The following is a 13230-nucleotide window of genomic DNA, read 5'->3' as shown; positions in this document are numbered from 1 at the left end:
TGCTCCTATGTTCAATGCATATGTATAATTGTTATATCTTCTTCTTACTTATCCCTTCCTCATTATGTCCTGTCCTACTTTGTCTCTTGAAACAGCCTTACTTTAAAGTCTATTTTACCTGATACAAGTATTCTATTCCATATTTCTTTTGATATCCATTTGCATGGAGTACCTTCTTACACATCACTTTCAGTCTGTATGTGTCCCTAGATCTGAAGCGGGTCTCTTTAGACAGCCTGTGTCTTTTGATTCAGTTTAGTTGTGTCCAACTCTTTGTGACCCATGGACTGCAGCATGCTAGGCTTCCCTGTCCATCACAAACTCCTGGAGCTTACTCAAACTCATGTCCATCAAGCTGGTGGTGCCATCCAACCATCTCATCCTTTGTCATCCCCTTCTCCTCCAGCCTTCAATCTTTCCCAGGATCAGGGTCTTTTTAACTGAGTCAGTTCTTCACATCAGGTGGCCAAAGTATTGGAGTTTCAGCATCAGTCCTTCCAATGAATATTCACGACTGACTGCCTTTAGTATGGACTGGTTAGAACTCCTTGCAGTTCAAGGGACTCTCAAAAGTCTCCAACACCACAGTTTGAAAGCATCAATTATTTGGCACTAAGCTTTCTTTATAGTCAAACTCTCACATAGACACATGAGTATTGGAAAAACCATAGCTTTGATGAGATGAACCTTTGGTGGCAAAGTAATGTCTCTGCTTGTTAACATGCTGTCTAGACTGGGCATAGCTTTTCTTCCAAGGAGCTAGCATCTTTTAATTTCATGGCTGCAGTCACCATCTGCAGTGATTTTGAGCCCAAAGAAATAGTCTCTCACTGTTTCCACTGTTTCCCCATCTATTTGCCATGAAGTGATGGGACTAGATGCCGTGATCTTAGTTTTTTGAATGTTGAGTTTTAAGCCAAATTTTTCACTCTCCTCTTTCACTTTTGGCAAGAGGCTTTTTAGTTCTTTGCTTTCTGCCATAAGGGTGGTGTGATCTGTGTATCTGAGGTTTTTGATATTTTTCCCAGCAATCTTGATTCCAGCTTGTGTTTCATCCAGCCCGGCATTTCACATGATATACTCTGCATGTAAGTTAAATAAGCAGGGTGACAATATACAGCCTTGATGTACTCCTTTCCTGATTTGGAATCAGTCTGTTGTTCCATGTCCAGATCTAACCATTCCTATTTGACCTGCATACAGATTTTTCAGGAGGCAGGTGAGGTAGTCTGGTATTCCCATCTCTTTAAGAATTTTCCAGTTTGTTATGATCCACACAGTCAAAGGCTTTGCCATAGTCAATAAAGCAGAAGTAGATGTTTTTCTGGAACTCTCTTGCTTTTTTGATGATCCAACAGATGTTGGCAATTTGATCTCTGGTTCCTCTGGCTTTACTAAATCCAGCTTGAACATCTGGAAGTTCATGGTTCACACACTGCTGAAGCCTGGCTTGGCAAAATTTAAGCATACATTGCTAGCATGTGAGATGAGTGCAATTATGCAGTAGTTTGAGCATTCTTTGGCATTGCCCTTCTTTGGGATTAGAATGAAAACTGACCTTTTCCAGTCCTCTGGCCACTGCTGAGTTTTCCAAGTTTTCTGGCATATTGAGTGCAGCACTTTCACAGCATCATCTTTGAGGATTTGAAATAGCTCAACTGGAATTCCATCACCTCCACTAGCTTTGTTCATAGTGATGCTTCCTAAAGTCCACTTGATTTTCCATTCCAGGATGTATGGCTCTAGGTGAGTGATCATACCATCTTGGTTATCTGGGTCATATGGAGATTTTTTGTACAGTTCTGTGTATTCTTGCCACCTCTTCTTAATATCTTCTGCTTCTGTTAGGTCCCTACCATTTCTGTTCTTTATTGTGCCTGTCTTTGCATGAAAATTCCCTTAGTTTCTCTAATTTTCTTGAAGTAAATTCTAGCCTTCCTCATTGTATTATGGGACAATGGACTGGTTCAAAATTGGAAAGGAGTATGTCAAGGCTGCATTTTGTTACCCTTCTTATTTAGCTTGTATGTGGAATCCATCATGTGAAATGTTGGGCTGGATGAAGCACAAGCTGGAATCAAGATTGCCAGAAGAAATATCAAGAACCTTAGTTATGCAGATGACACCACCCTAATGGCAGAAAGCAAGGAGGAACTGAAGAGACTCTTGATGAAGGTGAAAGAGGAGAGTGAAAAAGCTGGCTTAAAACTCGACATTCAAAAAACTAAGATCATGGCATCATCATGACATTAGTTCCATTGCAGGTCCCATCACTTCTTGGCAGACAGATATGGAAACAATGGAAATGGTGAGTTACTTTCTTGGGCTCCAAAATCACTGCAGATGGTGACTTCAGCCATGAAATTAAAAGGCGCTTGCTTCTTGGAAGAGAAGCTATGACAAATGTAGGCAGCATATTAGAAAGCAGACATTACTTTGCCAACAAAGGTCCTCATAATCCAAGCTTTGGTTTTTCCTTTAGTCATATATGGATGTAGAGTTTGACCATAAATATAGCTGAGAGCTGAAAAACTGATGCTGTTGAACTATAGTGTTGCAGAGGACTCTTGAGTCCCTCCGACAGCAAGGAGATCAAAACAGTCAATCCTAAAGGAAATAAGTCCTGAATATTCATTGGGAGGGCTGGAGCTGAAGCTCCAATACTTTGCCCATCTGATGTTAAGAGCTGACTCGTTGGAAAAGACCCTGATGCTGGCAAAGATTGAAGGCAAGAGGAGAAGCGGACGACAGAGGATGAAATGGCTGGATGGCATCTCCTATTCTATGAACATGAACCTGGGCAAACTCCAGGAGATGGTGAGGGATGGAGAAGCCTAGTGTGCCTCAGTCCAGTGGGTCTCAAAGAAAAGGACATGACTGAGTGGCTGAGCAACAATCTGTCCAACTAATCTGCCTACATAACATAGATGCTTTTGTACTTTTGACTGTCTCACCTCAGTTGCTCTCAAACCCATCCAACTTTCTTTAACAAATCAGGATTGAACCAGAAAGTATTCCTCAAAGATGAGGAGTCTCCTGCCAAGATTTTTATCTGACTCTCAATTGTAACATAAATTTTATATTTTGCTGGTATTTTTTCCATTTGAGTCAATAGAGTCAGTTTTCCTTGTTGAAGGCAGAAGTATAAAATAAACAATACTATTCCCTAAAATAGAAGATTTGCATTGGTCTGGCAGTATTTCCAGAACTATAGATCCCTCAGATCTTAGGCCTTTCTTTTTAAATCTAAAGAATCATTTCTCAGATTCAATTCTAGAATTCTTGATTCTAGAATTTAGTCACAGAAGGATATTGGAGTATCCAGGGCTTCCTATGTTGCCCCTTAGTTCAGTTCAGTTCACAGTTCAGTCGCTCAGTCATGTCCGACTCTTTGCGACCCCATGAATTGCAGCATGCCAGGCCTCCCTGTCCATCAACAGGACACAAAACTCTTGGTTTTTAAAATTTGAAAATCTTTGAGACAAAAAGATGACAAAAAATTGATAATCAGGGTATCTGATCTGGCAGAACATGCTTATCTTCTTGGTCTCAGATGAGATTATTCACAAAGACCCTCTGTGCCTGGCAAGAGGAAGAACGTTAGTTGAAACCATGCCTCTCACTCTCAAGGCTCCAAGTGGTGTGAAAGTGGATTCTAAGCATTCCTGGGGCACAAGCAGAATAAATGTTGGCTGAAAGAGAGTAAGAGTGGTCACTGTCCAGTTTGAAGAGGACTCTCTAGCTAGACAAAGGCATAAGCATGATAGAGTGGACAGACCCTGCCAGGACTGTGTGGGGGTGTGACTGGTGCTGATGATCCACTGAGATTGCAAAGACTCTAGGAGGAGGTGGTCAAGGTACAACAGGCCCCAGGGTGAAGAATTATCAGAATTATAGCACAAGATGTATCTGGGATTGAGGATAGCCAAGAAACAAGGAAGCAGGAGACAGTCCTCTCCTATATGATTGCTATAGTGTTAGTCTTCTAAGAACCCACATATACCCTACTGAAGTTTTAAACATAATGCAAGGTAAGTTGATACAACAACTTCTGAGAGTTCTTAAAATTCAGTTCAGTCGCTCAGTCATGTCCGACTCTGTGACCCCATGGACTGCAGGATTCCAGGCTTCCCTGTCCATGACCAACTCCTGGAGCTTGCTCAAAATCATGTCCATCGTGTCTGTGATGCCATCCGACAATTTCATCCTCTGTCGTCCCCTTCTCCCGACTTCAATATTCCCAGCATCAGGGTCTTTTCAACTGAGTCAGTTCTTTGCATCTGGTGGTCAAAGTATATACTTTGGAGTTTCAGCTTTAGCATCAGTCCTTCCAATGAATATTCAGGACTGATTTCCTTTAGGATGGACTAGTTGGAACTCCTTGCAGTCTAAGGGACTCTCAAGAGTCTTCTCCAACACCACAGTTCAAAAGCATCAATTCTTCAGCACTCAGCTTTCTTTATAGTCCAACTCTCACATCCATGCATGACTACTGGAAAAAACATAACTTTGACTAGATGGACCTTTGTTGACAAAGCAATGTCTATGCTTTTTAATATGCTGTCTATGTGCATATAGCTTTTCTTTCAAGGAGTAAGTGTCTTTTAATTTCATGGCTGTCATCACCATTTGCAGTGATTTTGGAGTCCAAAAAAAATAAAGTTTCTCCCTCTATTCATTGTTTCTCCATCTATTTGCCATGAAATAAAATTTATTTGCCACAAATTATTTTTCAAATATTTTAATATTTTTTGAGATTTTTTTAAGTTTTAATTTTTACTTTATTTTACTTTACAATACTGTATTGGTTTTGCCATACATTGACATGAATCCACCACAGGTGTACATGCGTTCCCAAACATGAATCCCCCTCCCACTTCCCTCCCCACAACATCCCTCTGGGTCATCCCCGTGCACCAGCCCCAAGCATGCTGTATCCTGCATCGGACATAGACTGGCGATTCGATTCTTACATGATAGTATACAAGTTTCAATGCCATTCTCCCAAATCATCCCACCCTCTCCCTCTCCTTCTCCCTCTCCCTCTCCCTCTGAGTCCAAAAGTCCGCTATACACATCTGTGTCTTTTTTGCTGTCTTGCATACAGGGTCATCATTGCCATCTTTCTAAATTCCATATATATGTGTTAGTATACTGTATTGGTGTTTTTCTTTCTGGCCTACTTCACTCTGTATAATTGGCTCCAAAATAAAATTGACAAACCATTAGCCAGACTCATCAAGAAGCAAAGAGAGAAAAATCAATAAAATTAGAAATGAAAATGGAGAGATCACAACAGACAACACAGAAATACAAAGGATCGTAAGAGACTACTATCAGCAATTATATGCCAATAAAATGGACAACGTGGAAGAAATGGACAAATTCTTAGAAAAGTACAATTTTCCAAAACTGAACCAGGAAGAAATAGAAAATCTTAACAGACCCATCACAAGCACGGAAATTGAAACTGTAATCAGAAATCTTCCAGCAAACAAAAGCCCAGGTCCAGACGGCTTCACAGCTGAATTCTACCAAAAATTTTGAGAAGAGCTAACATCTATCTTACTCAAACTCTTCCAGAAAATTGCAGAGGAAGGTAAACTTCCAAACTCATTCTATGAGGCCACCATTACCCTAGTACCAAAACCTGACAAAGATACTACAAAAAAAGAAAACTACAGGCCAATATCACTGATGAACATAGATGCAAAAATCCTCAACAAAATTCTAGCAATCATAATCCAACAACACATTAAAAAGATCATACACCATGACCAAGTGGGCTTTATCCCAGGGATGCAAGGATTCTTCAATATCCGCAAATCAATCAATGTAATTCACCACATTAACAAATTGAAAAACAAAAGCCATATGATTATCTCAATAGATGCAGAGAAGGCCTTTGACAAAATTCAACATCCATTTATGATAAAAACTCTCCAGAAAACAGGAATAGAAGGAACATACCTCAACATAACAAATATTTTAATATTTTTATGGAAAATATTTATTTTACACAATAAACTTATTTGCCACAAAGAAAGGCAATGCCAAAGAATGTTGAAATGACTGCACAATTGCACTCATCTCACATGCTAGCAATGTAATGCTCAAAATTCTCCAAGCCAGGCTTCAATAGTACATGAACAGAGAACTTCCACATATTCAAGCTAGATTTAGAAAAGGCAGGGGAACCAGAGATCAAATTGCTGACATCAGTTGGGTCATCAAAAAAGCAAGAGAGTTCCAGGAAAATGTCTACTTCTGCTTTATTGACTACACCAAAGCCTTTGACTGTGTGGATCATAACAAACTGTGGAAAATTCTGAAAGAGATGAGAATACCAGACCATCTGACCTACCTCCTGAGAAATCTGTATGCAGGTCAAGAAACAAGAGTTAGAACTGAACATGGAACAACAGACTGTTTCCAAATTGGGAAAGGAGTATCTCAAGGCTGTATATTATCATCCTGCTTATTTAACTCATATGCAGAGTACATCATGCAAAATGCTGGACTGGAAGAAACACAAGCTGGAATCAAGACTGTGAGAGAAATATAAAAAACCCCAGATATGCAGATGACACCACCCTTATGCAGAAAGTGAAGTTCTTAGAATTGTATCAGACAAATTAAGGATTTTTAAAATCAATTCCAATTTCTTATATAACTTTATTTTTACTCTAAACCCCATTATGGACAGATGATTCAGGGAGAAAAAATGGAAGGAAATGACATTTTGCATAACTGGGTTTGAGTATAATTTTTTTACTTGTTATACAAGGAAATATTTAAGAGTATTTAGAGTTTTACTGTCACAAGACTAATTAAGTGAAATGGCAGCCCACTCCAGTACTCTTGACTGGAAAATCCCATGGACAGAGAAGCCAGGTAGACTACAGTCCATGGGATCACAAAGAGTCTGATACGACTGAGCGACTTCACTTTTGACTTTAAACATTTAAAAGCCTCAGTGGGTACCAGGCAGTCAAGGAGAACAGAGAAAAGCTAGGTCTGTGTATTTGACTTTCTGCAGAGAAGCAAAGAGCAGTGATTTCTTGAGCTGGGGTTGGTACCTTTTACAAGTGAGGCACAACTGCAGAAGTCCTTTGGCTTTTCCAAGAACTTGCTCCTGTTACCCTTCCCATGGGCCTTTCAGTATACAACAGAATACCATTTTTAAAAGACAAGTTTTTTGTGTGCCAGGAATTATGCAGCATTTTAAGTTCATTATCTCATTATATTCTTATAATTAACACACGAGGAGCTACTATCATTGCTTCCATTTCGAAGAAGAGGCTGAAGTTTAGATTGTGCAGCATATAAAAAGTCTAGAAATTACTGGTTCAGATCCATCTCTACCCTTTATTCTAAATCCAGAGCCCAGTTCTTAAATTATTAATACTTGTGACAAATAACACTTTAATAACTATAATGTTGCCTCCTCCCTTAACTATTCCCCAATCTTTATTTTTTCCATGAAGACTTGTAGACTAAAAATGTGATGACAGTGTATTTTATTTCCACCCTAAGTATGGGTAATAGAAAAGAAAGATATTTGTGTGAAGGAGAAACAAGGTGTTGGCTTTGAAATAAGAGGGATATTCAGTTATTGGACTTAACACATCCTCATACCGTATTCACCAGGGTATCTTTCCTCTTATCCTGAGATAACCCTTTGACTATGAAAGGGCTCAATCATGACTATAGTTGGCAAGGAATTAAATACTATAGTTAAGCTTATATCCTGAATCTGATAGTTCTGGGTATTGTCATGGATGGTGGTCCCTAGGATGGAGGAGAAGTGCACATACAGGTAGTATTTTTCTTCTTTATCTTTATACAGTATTGAATGACTGGGGATAAAGAAACTAGGGATTACGAGTAGTTGGTCTTAATCTATAGTAGAACTAACAGGTCATCTGTAAAGGAACACCTTACTGTGGGATTTTGGAGGATATTGGCTAGAAAGTTCAATTAAGTACAGATTAAAAGCCCTGTATCTCCATACACACACTTTGCTTCACATAGTGTAAATGGACTTTTGGCTAATGCCAAAGAATTATCCTGTGTAATGCCAAAGAATTCTCCTGTGACAAAATCTCCTTGTTCATGGCCATCAGTGACACCAAGGCTGAGGGAAATAACATCATTTTTCTTTGTTTTCTCAAAGCCCAAGGTGTGATCAGGAGATAAAGTAAGCTTCTAAATCTGATTTTATAGTATATTTTCATCAACTCCTAGTACAAGTTAGCAGATAAATTACATTTGGCAATAAAATTATGTTCATAGAACACAATATTTCCCCAACAAACAGACTTGCTTTTGGCACTGAACTCCAGGACCCTTGATAAGGAGATGGGAAATAACCACATTTCAACCAAAACAATGGAAAAGAAATATTCCCAACCAAACCTTAGGCTTAGGCATAATATCCTGAGGAAATAGAAATTTATGCCTGGCTTGGGGGGTGGAGGTTAAGCTAAACTCTAGAAAGTTTCTGGTATTTTTTTTTTTAAATATAAGGCTTGAATTTTGGTTCTGGCTTAATTATTGACTTCTTTATGTATTCAAATACAAAGATGATTCATTATATGTTGGCTTCGTCATGATAAGTTGCTTCAGTCATGTCTGACTCTGTGCAGTCTTATCGACTGTAGCCCACGAGGCTCCTCTGTCCATGGGATTCTCCAGGCAAGAATACTAGAGTGGGTTTCCATTCCCTTCTCCAGGGGATCTTCCCCATCCAGGGATCGAATCCCCAACTTACATCTCCTGCATTAGCAGGCAGGTTTTTTTTTTTTTTTTTTTAAACCACTAGCACCACCTGGGAAGCCCTAGCTTTTGAATTTTTGTAATGGGTTGGAAATTGAGAAGGTTAAATGAACATGTTAGATTTAAAGTCTGAAACATCAACTAAAATGGACATACCATAAGTGAGTGAGATTGCTTCATTCCATTTGTTATCACAAAATATAGGTTTGAAGTAGCCATCACATGATGGAACTTCTATGATCAATAAAGTTCATACATTTCATTTTGATAACTTATCCATAAGAATTATCCAAGGATATCTAAAATTTTATCAAGGTTTGCATCTACCAGTGGGAATATATTTATTCTTATCACCTTTACTCAGTTCTCTATCCCACCTTTTTCAAGTGAATAATCCCAGTGTTACCTTCTTGCTTCTGTCATTTACTTTAGTTTGGCTGCTGTGCTTCATGTATGCCATTTCAGAGCCTCCAAAATGGAATCTCCTAATATCATTCTGTCTCTTCCTCCCCACTCACAGTCAACTTTTCAATGAGGATATATGGGATATTGCATTTCCATTTATCTATTTAAATGGGAGAGTGATCTGGCTTGAGGACTTCCACACCCTTCTAAAACAGTTTACAAATTCTGTTTGTAAAGGTCTGGAAAAATTAGAATGATTGATCTGAGACTTGGAATGGGACTCTACTACCCACAGGAGTTATACTTTTACCTTTAAGAAACTATGCAAAACACTCTCTCCAAAGAGAAACCAGAAGTCTTTTACCAAAAAAGTCAAATATATAAATGATCCTCCTTCTGTTGTCTGTATGCTTGTGTCTATTGTGCTTAATTTTATGAAGTCAAATAGTAAAAGGAATATTGTACAAAAATTCAAGCCCCTGATTTCCTCTTTCAAATATTTCAGGTATTCTCATCTCTGGAAATCCATGTCAAACAGAATATATTCTAGTGTTCCTCTTATCCCCAAAACTCTGGTAAGACTTGGTTATATGGGTCTTATTTCATTGGCTACCCTGGTCAGAGCCTTTTCCTGCCATCATTAAATATCTGTATGTCTCATACATGCAGAACACTCACTTGGATTGAGCCCCTGTCTTTAGAATGTGGAGAAGTCTCTCTCGAATTTGTTTAGTGCGAACAGCATAGACAACTGGATTGAGGATGGGTGGGATGAGGAGGTAAAAGTTGGCCGAAAGGATATGAATATGGGGAGGGACATGATGCCCAAAGCGGTGAGTGAGCGAGGACACAGCAATGGGTATGTAAAAGACAAGGATAGCACAAATATGAGAACTGCATGTACCTAGGGTTTTAAGCCTAGCCTCGGGGGTGGCCAACCCCATTACCGTTCTAAAAATCATCACATAGGAGGCAGTGATGGCTAATGAGTCCAGGATCAATACCAGGAAGCCAATTCCCATTCCATATACGTTGTTAACTGTGGTGTCCCCACAAGCCAAGGTGACCACAGCCATGTGCTCACAGTAGGAGTGGGTAATGATTTGGGTCCGGTAAAGGGGTAGCCTCAGGCGAATCATTATAGGCAGGGGTCCAATGTAGAGTACTCCACGGAGGAGAGCAGCCAAGCCCAAATGTCTCACTGCTGTATGGGTGAGCACTGAGGTGTGGCGTAGTGGGTTACAGATGGCCACGTAGCGATCAAAAGCCATGGCAAGGAAGATGCCTGACTCAACAGTGGCAAAACAATGGATAAAGAACATCTGGGCCAAACAAGCATCCAGGTCAATGTGGTGGGCATCAAACCAGAAGATGGCTAGCAGTTTGGGCATGGTAGAGGTTGACAGGACTAAGTCAATGACAGCCAACATGCACAAGAAGAAGTACATGGGCTGGTGCAGGCTGTGCTCCAACTTTATCACTGCCAAGATGGTCACGTTCCCCACCACAGCCACCAGGTACATGGAGCTGAAGGGGATGGAGAGCCAGATGTGCAGAGATTCCAACCCTGGGATGCCAGTGAGCCAGAAAGAAGTAGGCACCAAGCAGGCATTATTAGACAGGAACATGTTTGAGAGTGTAGAGTATCTAAGGGACGGGAGCTCTTAGTTTTAGATATTTACTCCTATGACAGATATGCCTCTGGAAACTGTAGACTACTGGAATCTTATTTCCATTCTGGGTCACTGGTGGAACCTACAACAAAGAAGAATTTTGAGTACCTACTTGAAAATTGACATTATGTATTTTACAAAAGATTATGTCTGAAAACACCCATTGGTATATCGAGAAGCAGGTATGCTCAGGACTTCTACTGATAAATGCTCTTCCATTTCCTTTAGGAAATGGTCCCCCCAAAGAAAATTACTGGGTCAAGGGGATGAAAACTTTTAGGGACTTCTACACTGGAAAACATAAAGTTCAACATGCAATGATTAAATGTAAATCCATGCAGTAATGTTTAGCCTAATGCCTGCATATGCTTCTCTTCACTGTATACAGAGTAACATCAATAACACTGGCTAGCTATTTGAAATTCCCTATTTTATAATGAAAATTTGGAAAAATGTGCTCAAAAGTAAAGCAGTGTTTACTGCAATATGATGTACACATTTATGACGGGTAGATTAAAGAATGATAGATTAGAAGATTAAAGTATGATATAGTTTTATTAAAATATGTTTTATATAGAAGCAATCTTGGATATAAACATTATTTTAATTTTCTTTTTGTGTATGGGTATATTCTGCTTTTGAAAAATAGCTTTAAAAATCTTACAGAATTATATAAGTGAGATATAATTCCCTTTTCTTTAATGGGTTAATAATTAGATTCAACAATCTGACCAAACCATTGACTTCTTTAAAAGATACCTGGCATATGACCTAATGTTTCAAAGGAAAATATCTCATTTAAGGTTGTCCAGATTTCATGGTTAGAGAGGAACAACAGCTAGAGTAAACCTTCTTAAGGAAAATTAAGGACAAACTCTATTAACCATTCTGAGAATCTGGGCATCATCTATAATTTGAGACAGGTAAAAGATGAGGTATGTCTTTATATGAGCAAATCTCACTGGACATTTGCCCATTATCTGATCATCATGATTAAAAAAAAAAACTGACAGAAAACAGTCAAGATGACCCTTTTTACTGACCACACCCTTCTTGGTGGTTTTTCTTTGAAGAGACAGGACGATCAGCATTAAACCACTGTCCATCATTTGTAACACCTTGTCCATATCTTGCTCTTCTGGCCCTCAGGTACCTCCTAAGAATAGCAATGGCTTCTATCATGTCACATCCTCAGGGTTCAGAACTTGAGGGCACAGGGCCTAATTTGGGTCTTGTCCTGTCTTGGGCTTGCTCTCCTCGTGGTTCCCATTCAGTTCAGTTCAGTCACTCAGTCATGTCCGACTCTTTGCGACCCCATGAACCACAGCACACCAGGCCTCCCTCTCCATCATCAACTCCGAGAGTCTACCCAAACCCAAGTCCATCGAGTTGGTGATGTCATCCAACCATCTCATCCTCTGTCATCCCCTTCTCCTCCTGCCCTCAATCTTTCCCAGCATCAGGGTCTTTTCAAATGAGTCAGCTCCTTGCATCAGGTGGCCAAAGTATTGGAGTTTCACCTTCAACATCAGTCTCAACAGGTCAGACTTCCACCTTGTGTCACGGTATCATGGTGACTTTCTTCACACAGCTACAATTTCTGAGACATCTCACCACCACCCTGGTTTTCACCCAGGGATCAATTCCCATCCCAGGACATTCCTCCTCTACAAAGCCTTCTTTGACTACCTACCCATACACTCATATAGAGACATCTCTGAATTCTTACCACCCCCGTCACCTCAAGTCCATTCACATTTTAAACTATTCATGTCTAAAACATAAGTAGCAGTTACATTTCCATAGCAAATTGAGCATAAGAAATGCCTCTGTGTAACCTCATGGATTCTACATTCAGGCTCCAATGTACAATATTTTTAACATGCAACATCTGATCCAGAAGTAAGTAAACGCATGAAAACCAAAAAGTGGTTCACAAGTGTTGTTTTGTATCAACTCTGACTTCAGCAGTTCTGTGAATTGAGTACTTGAATATGCCAATAAGTGATAACACAGGTGGAGTTACTTCCTCAGGGATCTTGATGCCTCAGTCTACCCATTTTTCAGAAGACTATCCATGGCAATGGAGAAGGGAATGGCAACCCACTCCAGTATTCTTGCCTGGGAAATCCCATGAACAGAGAAGCCTGGTGGTTGGCAGCCCTTGGGGTCACAGAGAATCAGACATGACTGAGTGATTAAACAACAGCAGTCAATGGCAAAGAGTAAGTAGAAAGAACGAAAAAGGGTGAGACTCTTGGCACCTGGCAACAGTTGCTTTCTCCATATTCTTACTGTTCACTATAGAGCAGAGAGTAGAGTAGACATTTACATCTTGCAAACCGGCCAATAGTTTCCTTTGTTTCACTGTCAT

The 13230-nt window shown here is 39.7% G+C and overlaps 1 protein-coding gene across 1 annotated transcript; it reads right to left on the bottom strand.

Moving 5' to 3' along the window:
• Positions 1-9857: 9857 nt before the first annotated feature.
• Positions 9858-10811, bottom strand: LOC101120602 (olfactory receptor 52M1-like). The gene has a single exon (XM_004016695.4). It carries the CDS (start codon positions 10809-10811, stop codon positions 9858-9860), a length of 954 nt encoding a protein of 317 aa, XP_004016744.2.
• Positions 10812-13230: the final 2419 nt, after the last annotated feature.

Source organism: Ovis aries, chromosome 15 (genome assembly GCF_016772045.2).
Source record: "Ovis aries strain OAR_USU_Benz2616 breed Rambouillet chromosome 15, ARS-UI_Ramb_v3.0, whole genome shotgun sequence".
Taxonomy (NCBI): domain Eukaryota; kingdom Metazoa; phylum Chordata; class Mammalia; order Artiodactyla; family Bovidae; genus Ovis; species Ovis aries.
This window is presented reverse-complemented; position numbering and strand designations above follow the sequence as displayed.